Source organism: Hemiscyllium ocellatum, chromosome 44 (assembly GCF_020745735.1).
Source record: "Hemiscyllium ocellatum isolate sHemOce1 chromosome 44, sHemOce1.pat.X.cur, whole genome shotgun sequence".
Lineage (NCBI taxonomy): Eukaryota > Metazoa > Chordata > Chondrichthyes > Orectolobiformes > Hemiscylliidae > Hemiscyllium > Hemiscyllium ocellatum.
In genome coordinates, this window is record NC_083444.1 from 923,707 (window position 1) to 936,676 (window position 12,970).

General features: G+C 50.3%; 1 protein-coding gene across 1 annotated transcript; it reads left to right on the forward strand.

Moving 5' to 3' along the window:
• The first annotated feature begins 3,011 nt into the window (after window positions 1-3,011).
• Window positions 3,012-10,400, forward strand: LOC132835221 (stress-associated endoplasmic reticulum protein 2). Its single transcript, XM_060854585.1, has 3 exons — window positions 3,012-3,160; window positions 4,510-4,585; window positions 7,403-10,400. The coding sequence occupies exons 1-3, from the start codon at window positions 3,077-3,079 to the stop codon at window positions 7,441-7,443; spliced, it is 201 nt and encodes a 66-aa protein (XP_060710568.1). The 5' UTR covers window positions 3,012-3,076; the 3' UTR covers window positions 7,444-10,400.
• The last annotated feature ends 2,570 nt before the right edge of the window (window positions 10,401-12,970 follow it).

The following is a 12,970-nucleotide window of genomic DNA, read 5'->3' on the forward strand; positions in this document are numbered from 1 at the left end:
CACACCATCATACAGCACGGAAACAGACCCTTCGGTCCAACTAGTCCATGCCACCCCTAGTCCCACCTGCCTGTGCTGGGTGCATGTCCCTCCAAACTTGTCATTTATCTCAAGAGGGTTGGAATATAAAAGCACCGTTGTGCTACGAAGACTTTATAAAGCTCTGATTAGGCCCCATTTGGAGTACTGTCACTGTCACTTTCCTCATTCCTGAAGAAGGGCTTATGCCCGAAACGTCGAATTTCCTGTTCCTTGGATGCTGCCTGACCTACTGCGCTTTTCCAGCAACACATTTTCAGCATTTGGAGTACTGTGTCCAGTTTTGGTCCCCACACCTCAGGAAGGACATACTGGCACTGGAACGTGTCCAGCAGAGATTCACACGGATGATCCCTGGAATGGTTGGTCTAACATATGAGGAACGGCTGAGGATCCTGGGATTGTATTCATTGGAGTTTAGAAGATTAAGGGAGATTTAATAGAAACTTACAAGATAATACATGGCTTGGAAAGGGTGGACGCTAGGAAATTGTTTCCGTTAGGCGAGGAGACTAGGACCCGTGGACACAGCCTTAGAATTAGAGGGGGTCAATTCAGAACAGAAATGCGGAGACATTTCTTCAGCCAGAGAGTGGTGGGCCTGTGGAATTCATTGCTGCAGAGTGCAGTGGAGGCCGGGACGCTAAATATCTTCAAGGCCGAGAATGATAGATTCCTGATGTCACGAAGAATTAAGGGCTACAGGGAGAATGCGAGTAAGTGGGGTTGAAATGCCCATCAGCCATGATTGAATGGCGGAGTGGACTCGATGGGCCAAATGGCCTTACTTCCACTCCTATGTCTTATGGTCTTATGGTCAAACCTTTCCTATTCATGAACATATCCAAATGGCTTTTAAATGTAACTGTATCTACATCCACCACTTATCAGAAAGCTCATGCTGCACACAAACCACCCTCTCTGTACAAGAATCCTGTGTCTTTGTTAAATCTACCTTCTCTCACCTGAAAAGTATACCCCCAGGCTTGAATTCCCCCACCCAAGGGAAAAGACACCTGCCAATCACCTTATCTTTACCTCTCATGATCTTATAAACCTCTCTAAGGTCACCCCTCAGCCTTGAGGTCCTGGGGCCAATATTTGTCCCTCACGTCCCGATCACAAAAGCAATGTTGGGATCTGTTTATTATCACATTGCACCTCGTGGGAGACTGATTCCTCCAGCAGTGACCGCATCCTCTGTGTTGTGCAGTGCTTTGGCACACCATTGGATGTGAAAGGGCGCTAGAGAAATGAAAGTTGGTCTTCTCTGCAAAGTGTTCAATCTCCAACACGATGAGAAAGAACCTCGAACCGATCTGAGTCCTGGTCCCGCATAAACAAACAGAAACCTGTTTTCCCTCCAAATGAGAACAGCGTGAACAGCAATGCAAGGGTAAACAAGATGATCATCCAATGACTGCTTTGTGTTAGGTCAGGGATTCAGCAGATTTGGGAACCTTGCCCAGAACATGACTCTGACCCTCTCTTGTTGCCGGACAGAATCACTGTGGAGTGGTTTCCATTCTGATGGGAATACACTTGCCGTGGAGTGGTTGGAGCACTGGGGATGGGGGCCCCACTATGCATCACTGCCCTGTGTCAGCTTCCTGCGCTTTCAGATTCATCCAACCATTCCATGCTGCTCACTGCTACTCTCCCCCATCCTGAAATGGCAGCCTCTCACTGGGATACAGTTCCTGAAGGGGCTGTCTCTCTCTGGGATACAGTTCCTGAAGGGACTGACTCTCACTGGGATACAGTTCCTGAAGGGGCTGACTCTCACTGGGATACAGTTCCTGAAGGGGCTGTCTCTCACTGGGATACAGATCCTGAAGGGGCTGACTCTCACTGGGATACAGTTCCTGAAGGGGCTGACTCTCACTGGGATACAGTTCCTGAAGGGGCTGTCTCTCACTGGGATACAGTTCCTGAAGGGGCTGACTCTCACTGGGATACAGTTCCTGAAGGTGCTGTCTCTCACTGGAACGATATTTTAGAGGACCTCTCAAAGTAGATGCTGGGATGGCATCTGCACAGTGGGGTGGTAGGCGGTCGGGAAGGAGGGGAGGGGGAGCTCAAACTATTGAACACAGGTACAGTAGATGGGGAGCATTGAGAAGGGAAGGAATCTATTCTGGAATAGAATAGAAATCCTATAGAGTGACCCTCTCCCACCCAAACCCGGTAATCCCGCTTTCTACTAGATGGTAGTGAGTGTCCAGGTCACCGTAACCCAGAGTTGTGGAGAGCTAGTATTTAAAGGGGGGAGCAGATAGTCTTCAGAAGGACCAGGGAAATTGAGGTGATGAGAAGCTGACGTGAAAGAGAAGTTGAGGCTTGTGTCAGACTGAGATGTGAACGATGGTGTGCATCATTGGAGGTGCTGTTCCGATCCCAGCACTGCCTGTTGTGGCAGTGGTTCAGTATTAGGTGCCCAGTTGCCAGTTAAATTGAGTTAAGGGACTGCTAACCCATTGTGGTGGTAGTGCCTCGACCTCTGGGCCAGGTTCTAGTCCCACCTGCACCAAACAAGTGTCATAAAACCGAGGTACAGGCCGATTAGTGTTGTTCTAGAATGATGGGCGCGGGCAGAATGGCCTCTTCTGGACACGTGGGCGGCACCTTTAGACAAGCACAAGGGACCAATGGGAGCCAGCGGTGTGGCGCGTGGGAAGGCGGGCCCTGGTGTTGACGCTGCGGGTGGGGGGCGGGGCGTCATTTCTGATGGACGGCTCCTCCGCCAATGCGGGCGCGCCCCTCGGGGAAGGCGGGATGCCCTGTCTCGTTGCAGACGTCAGCTCGGCGCAGTAGGCGGGCGTTGGAGCTAATGGTCGGGGTGGGGGTGGGTTTCCACCAATCGGAAAGACATATGGGCGGAGTGACATTTGAAGGGCGGTCGCCAGTCCAATCGGAACGCGGATTTCCTGGGAGTAGGCGGTATCGATGGGGACGTTTCCGGTTCCTGTTACCCGCCTCTCTCTCGCGCTTCAGGTCGTCGTTCGGTCGCTGTGAGGACTAAAGCCCAGAGGCGGAGATGGTGGCAAAGCAGCGGATTCGCATGGCCAACGAGAAGCACAGTAAAAACATCACCCAGCGGGGCAATGTGGCCCGGAGCACCGTGAGTAGCGGGTGCTGTTGGCCGGGGTGACAGTGACAGTGACCGGGACCGGGACCCCCTTCTCCTCGACCGGAGAGACGGTTGTTTACGTGGCCGCTGCGCGATGACGCCACCGCGCCGACTGACAGCCGCTTGCCCCAATGGGAGCCGGGCTCGCCTCCTCCCATTGGCGGCAGCCCGCGTCAGTCAATCGGGGTGCCGCCTACCCCCTTTGTCCACCGCCAATCAGGAGCGGGCGGGCACCGAGGGCGGGGCTTTGTCCAACTGCCACCTCAGCAACCAGCGGCAGTGCGGCGCCCCCGCAGACCCTCAGCCCTTGGCTCGGTTGTAAACGGAGCCCACCCCCCGACCAGTCCCACAGTCAGGGTTTGGACAGGCCACATTCTTTCCCCTCCCAACCCCGAGGAGCAGAGGTGTTCCCCACCCCCCCACCCCCCCGTGAAGCAGCGTCCCAGTGGTTGTGAAGTAGTGGCATGTGGGACCTTCTGGTGCAAAGTGGCTTTGGCCTGACCATATTTCTTCCACCCCCCCCCCCCCACCTCCGAAAAGCAGAGGGGTTTACTGCCATTACCCCAACCCCCCGCATTCCCCATAACAACATGAACGTTACCGTCTCAGTGGTTGTGAAGTAGTGGGATGTGGGATCTCCCTATGCCAAGTGTGGCTGCAACTCTGTGAGCATCTGATCACACGTCGGGCACCCCGGAGGCAGTGAGGTAGAGCTGTGTCCTTGTACGTTCTGTGTCAGGACTGTACTTGTGACCCTCCCCCCACCTCCATATTCCTCTGCATTTCCTTTCCATCACAGAATCCCCGCCAATGCGGAAGCAGGCCATTCAACCCATCTACGTCTACACAGCCCCTCAAAAGGGCACTGACTCTTTACCCCCCCCACCCCAATTCCTGTAATCCCACATTTCCTTGGGCACTATGGGACAATTTTCCAAGGCCAATCCATCCTAATACGCACATCCCTGGACACTGCCAGACAATTTCCCATGGCTAGCCCACCCTAACCTGCACAGCTTTGGACCGAGAGAGCAAACCCACACAGACACTGGGTATGGATGTGCAAACTCCATACAAACAGTTACCTGAGGCTGGAATCGAATTTGGGTCCTTGGCACTGTGAGGCAGCAATGCTTACCACTGTGCCTCTGTTCTTGATGTCAGTGAGTTCCCACGGAGCAGTGGACGTTTGCTGCTGGTGCACTGGAAGATGTGGGTTGTATTGGTTTGTGTGAGTCAAGTGACCGCAGCGCTGTGTCCCTGTGTGTGTCAGGGTGGACCTTGGTCAGGCGAGCAGGGCAGACCCTATTCACACTCACTCTCGCTGTCTTGCTTTCCAGAGACCCCTTCAAGAGGAGAGGGCTCCAGTAGCCCCCTGGTTGCTGGCGTTGTTTGTATTTGTGGTCTGTGGATCAGGTGGGTCTTTCTTTTGCTCCCATTCAGTGTCTGTCAGAATTCATAGAATTATAACAGAAGGAGATCATTCAGCCCTTCCTTACCTGTACTTCCTTAAATAGTGCCATATCCCTGTTCTTCTGTAAATTATTTCCCTTCTGTTACTCATCTAGTTCTGTTTTAAACGTGCTATCAGCTAACGCTGACAATTTAATACCAATGACAACGAATGTATTTAAAATTAATTTGTAGGATGTCAGTGGTATTGGCCAGCCAACATTATTACCTCTTCGTAGCCCCCCCCCTCCCCCTGCTGCAGCAGTCCATGTGCTGGAGGGTTGACCCACAATGTCCCTGAGGGAGGGAATCCCAGGATTCTGACCCAGCCACACTGAGGGAACGGTGATATATTTCCATGTCAGGATGGGGAGGGGCTCGGAGGGGAACGTGCAGGGGGTGGGCTTCCCATGTGTCTGCTGCCCTTGTCTTTCTAGATGGAAGTGGCCGTGGGTTTGGAAGGTGCTGTTGGAGAAATTAGTATGATTGGCCAAGAACTCACCAATGACCTGGGTGTCAGTCGTCAGCCCGACTGCTTGGGGCATTAGTGAGGCAATTTAAATTTATCAGTAATCACCAGAACCAGGAGGAAACCATTAGCATCATGACTGTTGCATCATTTAATTACATCATGATGTGTGATCTAACACCACGTCTGCGCACACTACATCACCCCCTCCCCTCGTGCCATCCCCCAACCTCCACATCAACTTCCTTTTATCCTGTATCACTCTGGATAACAACACTCCATCAATCTCGGATTTAAAGTTAATCATTGATGCAGCCTCAGTTGCTGATTGATGTGGAAGAGTTCCAAACTTCTAACACACCTAGTGTAAAGAAACGGCATGTATAATGTCAGTGCTAGAACACCCGGCTATAATTGTAACAGGCTGTGTCCCCTCGTTCTCCAAAACCTGAACTGTATGGACCTTGCCTCCGTACATGTGCACAGCAATAAACTCTGAAGCAAGCAGTGGATTGATATTTTTGGATTACACTGAAAGGGCTCAGAAAAGGTTGGACCAGAACCTCCTCCCCAAACACCTTTGTCATAAAGACGGACTCGTACAGGCGTAGAACAGAAGGTGACCATTCACTCCATCATGCTAGCACCATTCGATAAAGACGTGGCTATACTAATCCCATTCCTCACATATCTTTTTTTAAAAATCTTCCACCTCTCACCTTAAAATTACGCCCCCTAGATTTGAAAGCCTCCACCCTAGGGAAAGACTCTTGCTATTCACCTCATGATTTTATAAACCTATGTAAGGTCACGTCTCAACCTCCCCCGTTTGCGTGAAAGAAGATTCCCAGTCTATCCAGCTTTTCCCCATAACTCAAACCCTCCATTCTTGCAGCATCCTGATAAACCTTTTCTGAGCCCCCTCCGTGTAACCTTAGAGATTCATTCACCTTGGGCTGAGTTGAGTTGAGTTTGAATTGTGTGGGTTTATTTCCACTGGAGTTTGCAATGTGACGACGTAATGTTCCCTCTGGCAACTGCAGGCTCCAACCACAGGAATAGTCTCGGGAGAAGCAAAAGACCATCTTGACCAATGTGAGGAATAATCTCTTCATTCAAAGAGTTTTGAGTCTTTGGAGCCCCCTGTCTTGACAAGTTATAGGGTGATGATCATCTGGAAGGTTGGAAGATCAACTGCTGCAGATTAGAGTCAAGATTAAAGTGGTGCTGGAAAAGCACAGCAGGTCAGGCAGCATCTGAAGAGCAGGAAAATTGACATTTTGGGCAAAAGCCCTTCATTAGGAATGCTGCCCACACTAATCAATTCCCTTTTAAACATGCAAGAAAATGGGATCTTAACCTGCTAAATTCCATGGAACACCATGAACTCAGTCCACCTGTACTAAACAGAGGCAACTCATGCTTCCTTACTTAGTCATACAGCCCAGAAAGAGACTCTTTGGTCCAACCAGTCCATACTGAATGTAATCTCAAACTAAACTGATTTGGAGATGCCGTGTTGGACTGGGTGTACAAAGTTAAAAATCACACAACACCAGGTTATAGTCCAACAGGTTTAATTGGAAGCTCACTAGCTTTCGGAGCGACGCTATCATCTGATGAAGGAGCATCACTCCGAAAGCTAGTGCTTCCAATTAAACCTGTTGGACTATAACCTGGTGTTGTGTGATTTTTAACATCAAACTAACCTAGTTCCACCTGCCTGTTCCTGGCCCATTTCCCTCCAAACCTTTCCTCTTCATGTACTAATCCAAATATCTTTTAAACATTGTAACTGTACTCACATCCACTACCTCCTCAGGAAGTTCATTCCACCTTCTATGTAAAGAAATTGCCTCTTATGTCTTTAAATCTCTCTCCTGTCTCCCTAAAAATGTGACCTCAAATCTTGAAATCCCCTATCCTAGGGAAAAGACAGTGACCATGAATTCTATCTATACCCCTCATTATTTTATAAATGTCTATCAGGTCACCTCTCAACCTTTTGCACTCCAGTGGAAAAAGTCCCAGCCTTTATTCATCATTCAAACCTTCTGACCGCCCAAGTGCAGCGACAGGTTGTGGAGGATGGTGGTAGCTGACCTGTCAGGAGCTTATGACAGTCCAGGCCCCTACGATGATAAGATAGAGGGCTAAGGCAGGCTGTGCTGGCTCTTCGACTGTCTGCTGTCCGTGCATCGACGGGTCTGTCAGGAACATGCACACTGTGGGTAATAGCTAGGTCAGAGATGAGTGGTTACCTTTCCATCTTCCTAACATGTCTGTTTTTCTCCCCCCACTTCGTTTTGCAGCCATTTTCCAGATTATTCAGAGCATCAGGATGGGAGCATGAAGGACAGTCGGACTAGCAGTAACGGTTTTCTCCTTCCACCATGGTTATTTTGTTTCTTGGACTCCTGACTACCCCCTCTCGGACTGCACTGTGATAACTTTCTCGTCTTACCAAGTTGCCAACACCGAAAAGCCTGCATCCTTAATCAGTATTTCGCAGCAATAATCAAGGCGGGTGCACCTCGTAGACGGCTTTATATATAGAAGTGTGGAATATATCATATAAATTACAGAGAATCAAAGCATCATGAATTCCTCTGACTGCCTCACTGGCAAAACTGAACAGTGTTCCAGGTCTGCAACAGCACACATTCCAGCTTGTTCAAGGTCTGGTTGCACAGACCAGCTGCCTGTTTATGTAACTGCATGGCCTCCCTCACTAGCATCACCCCACATACCCGCCCAAAGGACCCTGAAATCGCAGCTAGTGTTTTGAACTTTGTCCTTCCCTTTGGCCTCAGCAGTCCTGCATTGCCCTTGGACTCTGGCCCTGGATTGCAAACCCTTCTCCAACCTGTTCATTCCTCTGATCTTTCAGTTAATCAATCTTTTACACTTTTTAAAAAGTCCATTTAATGAGATACACTGGACCAACGTTGAAGCAATGAGACCTGTCTTTTTATATCAAACCTTCCAGTTATGATCAGGTGGTTTACACTGTCGGTTCCGTTCTGCTCCTAACACTTGATCTTTCCTCGAGGAAACAAGCCACTGTCTGCATGTAAACAGATGGGGAATCATAAAGGTCAGAGGCTAGTGCAGATACCATCGACCATCAAGCCAGCCACTTGCTGTGCTTCCTCTTTCCTGGGGCAATCCTCGGCCCTTTCCAGAGGATGGCTTGTGCGCTAATTCTTTATAAATTCACCATTTTCCTCTCCAGCTAAGCAGCTTTCGGATGCCCCGGCAGTGGGAAGCTATGTAAATGTAGGGTAATTTTGTGTTTTGTCCCCTTACCCAGCCCCATCATTTCCGCTGCTTTCATCCTGAATCTGATGCGCTCTATCTGATCAGATTCAAATCCCCAAGTGCATTGAACACATTCCAGTGAGCTTAATGGTAGGCTCCAGTCTCATCTTCCAGTTGAAAGGAGCTCATTCCACCCACTCGGTGTGTCACAAAACCATGTTACTCCAATAGGCTGACAGGACATAATAAACACTGTGTGTTCTTGCTGAGATTGGTGTAAAGGGAGCCAGTGCTGCCCCTGTCCCTGGGAGTGTTTGATGGGGGGACAGTGTAGAGGGAGCTTTACTTTGTATCTAACCCCGTGCTGTCTCTGTCCCTGGGAGTGTTTGATGGGGGACAGTGTAGAGGGAGTGTTACCCTGTCTCTAACCCCATGCTGTCCTTGTCCCTGGGAGTGTTTGATGGGGGTGGGGGACAGTGTAGAGGGAGTGTTTCACTGTCTCTAACCCCGTGCTGTCCTGTCCTGGGAGTGTTTGATGGGGGGGGGGGAGACAGTGTAGAGGGAGTGTTTCACTGTCTCTAACCCCGTGCTGTCCTGTCCTGGGAGTGTTTGATGGGGGGGTGGGGGGGACAGTGTAGAGGGAGCTTTACTCTGTATCTAACCCTGTGCTGTCCCTGTCCCTGGGAGTGTTTGATGGGGGGGACAGTGTAGAGGGAGCTTTACTCTGTATCTAACCCCGTGCTGTCCCTGTCCCTGGGAGTGTTTGATGGGGGACAGTGTAGAGGGAGTGTTACCCATCTCTAACCCCGTGCTGTCCCTGTCCCTGGGAGTGTTTGATGGGGGGGACAGTGTAGAGGGAGCTTTACCTTGTCTCTAACCCTGTGCCTGTCTGTAGTTACGATGAGTTGACCCAGTGATGTAATTGGTTGAAATGCTCTCAATTGAGTGGAAATCTTTTCATTTGTAGCTCCCTGGAGTTGGATGTTTCCCACTCGATTCCAGAACGTAGCTCTGTGATACTGCGCCTCCCCAACCCCCCCCCCCCCCCCCCCCCCAATACACACCAATACCACTACCAAACCAGTGGGCCATCCTATACTCTGCAGCCAGTGTCTCTCAGGTTAATACCATGTGGACCTCTTCCCTCCACCCCCTCCCCTTTTGTGTCTGGTTGGTTTTGACCCCCTGCCCTTGGAGATTATGGGGATGCCCAACACAATTAGTTAGGCCTGGAGTAGTGTGCAGGAAGTTCCTGAACCCCACTGACAGAGGCCCGTGGGTGTGACTCCCTGCCACAGTCCATTGACGGAACTGGTTACCGGTGCTCAGGGTCACCCTGGGGGGTGGGGGAAGGGGGCATGGCACCGTGGCTGTCCCAAACAGAAGCTATAGCCAGCATCACCTCTGGCCTTGTTGATCTTGATGTGTTTGATCATGTATTGCCAAGCAGGACAGCAGTTCATCCTGTCGATTCCCCAAGATGACCATCTGTGGATCCCCTGATGTCCGGGTGGCTGCTGTCTGCTGTATGAGCAAGGCTTTTTCTGAAATTGTCCCCTCATCATGCAGCAAATGTGGAAACCTGTCTTGTGCTGCAAGAGTCCCCGCATTTACCATGGGGAGTGGGATAAATCCGCACCTCCCCACTGTCACACTAGGAGACCAGCAAAGCTGCTTTTTTCTGTATCTTTGTTGGTTGGGTGGGGTGGGGAAGAGCCTGGGAGCAGGTCTGAGAATGCCGTGAGTCACGGGGGGAGAAGATGGGATGGAGGTTGTGGTACATTACATTCGGTTCATGTGATTGTGGGAATAAAGCTGCCCGTCGCACAAAGCCCATTGTCTCACTCTTTCTTCACTTGGTATAACCACCCACCCACCGAAATAAAACTACAACCCGACTTAGCTGGTTACAGGATGGGTGACTCATTGGTTTTCGTTTTAAATCGGTGAACTTGAGCTCATGTACCCTGAGAAATGGAACTTTTGATCACTTTTTTTTGGAACTCCTGTAAAGTCTTCAAACAGCAATAAAAGTGTATCTCTCCTTTTCACCTGTCTGAGTTTTCTGATTCAGGAGCTCTCCCGCTGGGATTGTGCACTCCCCCCCAGGTTTGTCAATTTGGGTGCTTGGGGGTTCTACAACTGAGAGATGTAATGACACCGTGGTACAGCAGTGCCCCCTGGAGTGTGACATATTTACATTATCACAGCATCACACAAGAGTAACGCCACTGAGAGACACTTCTGTTCCTGCAGCTTCAAGGAGCAACCTACCCATCTCTCAACATACCAGCCTCCCCTACAACACCACACTCACTAACACAATCCTGCATGAAGGGATTTGACCCACTGGCTCTTCAAATAATTTGAAAGAATTAGTGGCCAGTAAGGAAGTGATAATATTGAAAGATTGATGCAAGAATTTGGGAATGGCTATCGAATCTGTCCGAGAGTTGTTACTCTGCAGGAGGTGACCATCTGTTGTGCAGCTCACTGATTTCACCATACCCTGCAAATTCCCAGGGCCCTGCCATTAATTGTGTAGAAGTGCTGTCCTTGTATGTTTTGCCAAAATATCTCACGTTTATTCAAATTAAATGCCATCTGACACTCTTAAACCAATGGTCCAATTGATCAAGACCTCTTCGTAATCCTCGATGACCTTCACTGTCCATTACACCATCAATTTTGCCATCATTTGCAAAATGATTAACCATGCCTCCTAAATAACCTTCTGAAGCTGGGGGCATTTTCTTTCCTGTTTACTCTGTCCAGACTCCTCGTGACTGTGAAACATTCCAACAAATCTCCCTTCTACCTTTTCCAAGGCAAACTGCTCCAAATTTGCCAATTTATATCCGTGATTAAAATTCCCCATCCATGAAACCACTGGGATCAATCTTTATTATTGTCACACGTACCTAGGTACAATGAAAGGTTTTGCGTGCAGTACAGGCTGATCATACTGTCCAAAGTGCATTGAGGTAATAAAGCAGACCAAGGTATACAAGGTTACAGCCGCAGAGAATGCGCAAAGACAGCGAGTTAAATTGGAGATTTCAGCAGTCCACAATGCAGCACCCAGTACTCCAGCTAAGGTCTGTCTCGTGTGTGGGGGAACATTCAACACAATCTTCCTCCTCTGCCCCTTCAAATAAACCCGAGAACACTCTGTGGTTCATTAACTACTCTCCCAACCAGTTATGTACAAAGGCACTCTGACCCCACAACCCCTTCAGAGTATTTTATCTTTTCCCATCTTTTCTTTCTTGCAAAATGCATCACTTTACATTTAATGTCATCAACAGACCCTAAGATGGACAAGCAGAAAGAGACTTTAAATCCTCAACTCCACTTGAGATTATCTACAGCATGGAAACAGGCCCTTCGGCCCAACAGGTTCACACTAACCCTCTGAAGAGTAACCCACCCAGACCTATTCCACTTACTGGATTAGTGGTGCTGCGAAATCGCTGCACTTTGGATGCTGCCTGAACTGCTGTGCTCTTCCAGCACCACTGATCCAGAATCTGGTTTCCAGCATCTGCACTCATTGTTTTTACTTATTCCACTTACCCCCGACTAATGCACCTAACACTATGGGACAATTTCCACCCTAACCTGCACATCTCTGGATTGTGGGAGGAAACTGGAGCACCCGGAGGAAACCCACACAGACACTGGGGAGAATGTGCAAACTCCACACAGACAGCCCGAGGCCGGAATTGAACCCGGGTCCCTGGCTAACCACTAAGCCACTGTGCTGCCTCTATTTACCCTACCCATGCCCCTCATGATTTTAAAAACCATTCATGCCCTTGATTCTCTCAAACTTGAACATATTGAGAATTTTAATTGTTCACAGGTAGTCACTATGAATGCAACAACTTGGTCCCAATGACTTGGGAGGGAGAAAGTGAGGACTGTTGGATGCTGGAGATCAGAGTCAAAAAGTGTGGTGCTGGATGAGCAGGTCAGGCAGCATCTGAGGAGCAGGAGAGTCAACATTTTGAGCATAAACTGTTCATCAGGCTCGAAACATCAACTCTCCTGCTCCTCAGATGCTGCCTGGTGAGCTGTGCTTTCCCAGCACCACACTTTTTGACCCTGATAGCTCAGGATTCAGCATATTCTTTGCTGGGATGCCCTTCAGAGGGTCAGTGTAACGGTGGATGGGCCAAATGGCCTCTTTCTGCACGCAGGGGAGTCTATCAGAATGCAGGAGTTGACTTCCCAAAACAGAGTCTATGGGTCAATACCAACCACTGGCTGAAGGGAGCGCTGCAACGGGAGGACCGCATTGAGCTTCTCCCTGGCGCCGGGAGGACCGTAGAGAGCTCCCCCTGGCGGCGGGAGGACCGCGGTGAGCACCCCCTGGCGGCGGGAGGACCGCGGTGAGCTCCCTCTGGCGGCGGGAGGACCGCGGTGAGCTCCCCCTGGCGGCGGGAGGACCGCGGTGAGCACCCCCTGGCGGCGGGAGGACCGCGGTGAGCACCTCCTGGCGGCGGGAGGACCGCGGTGAGCACCCCCTGGCGGCGGGAGGACCGCGGTGAGCTCCCTCTGGCGGCGGGAGGACCGCGGTGAGCTCCCCCTGGCGGCGGGAGGACCGCGGTGAGCAC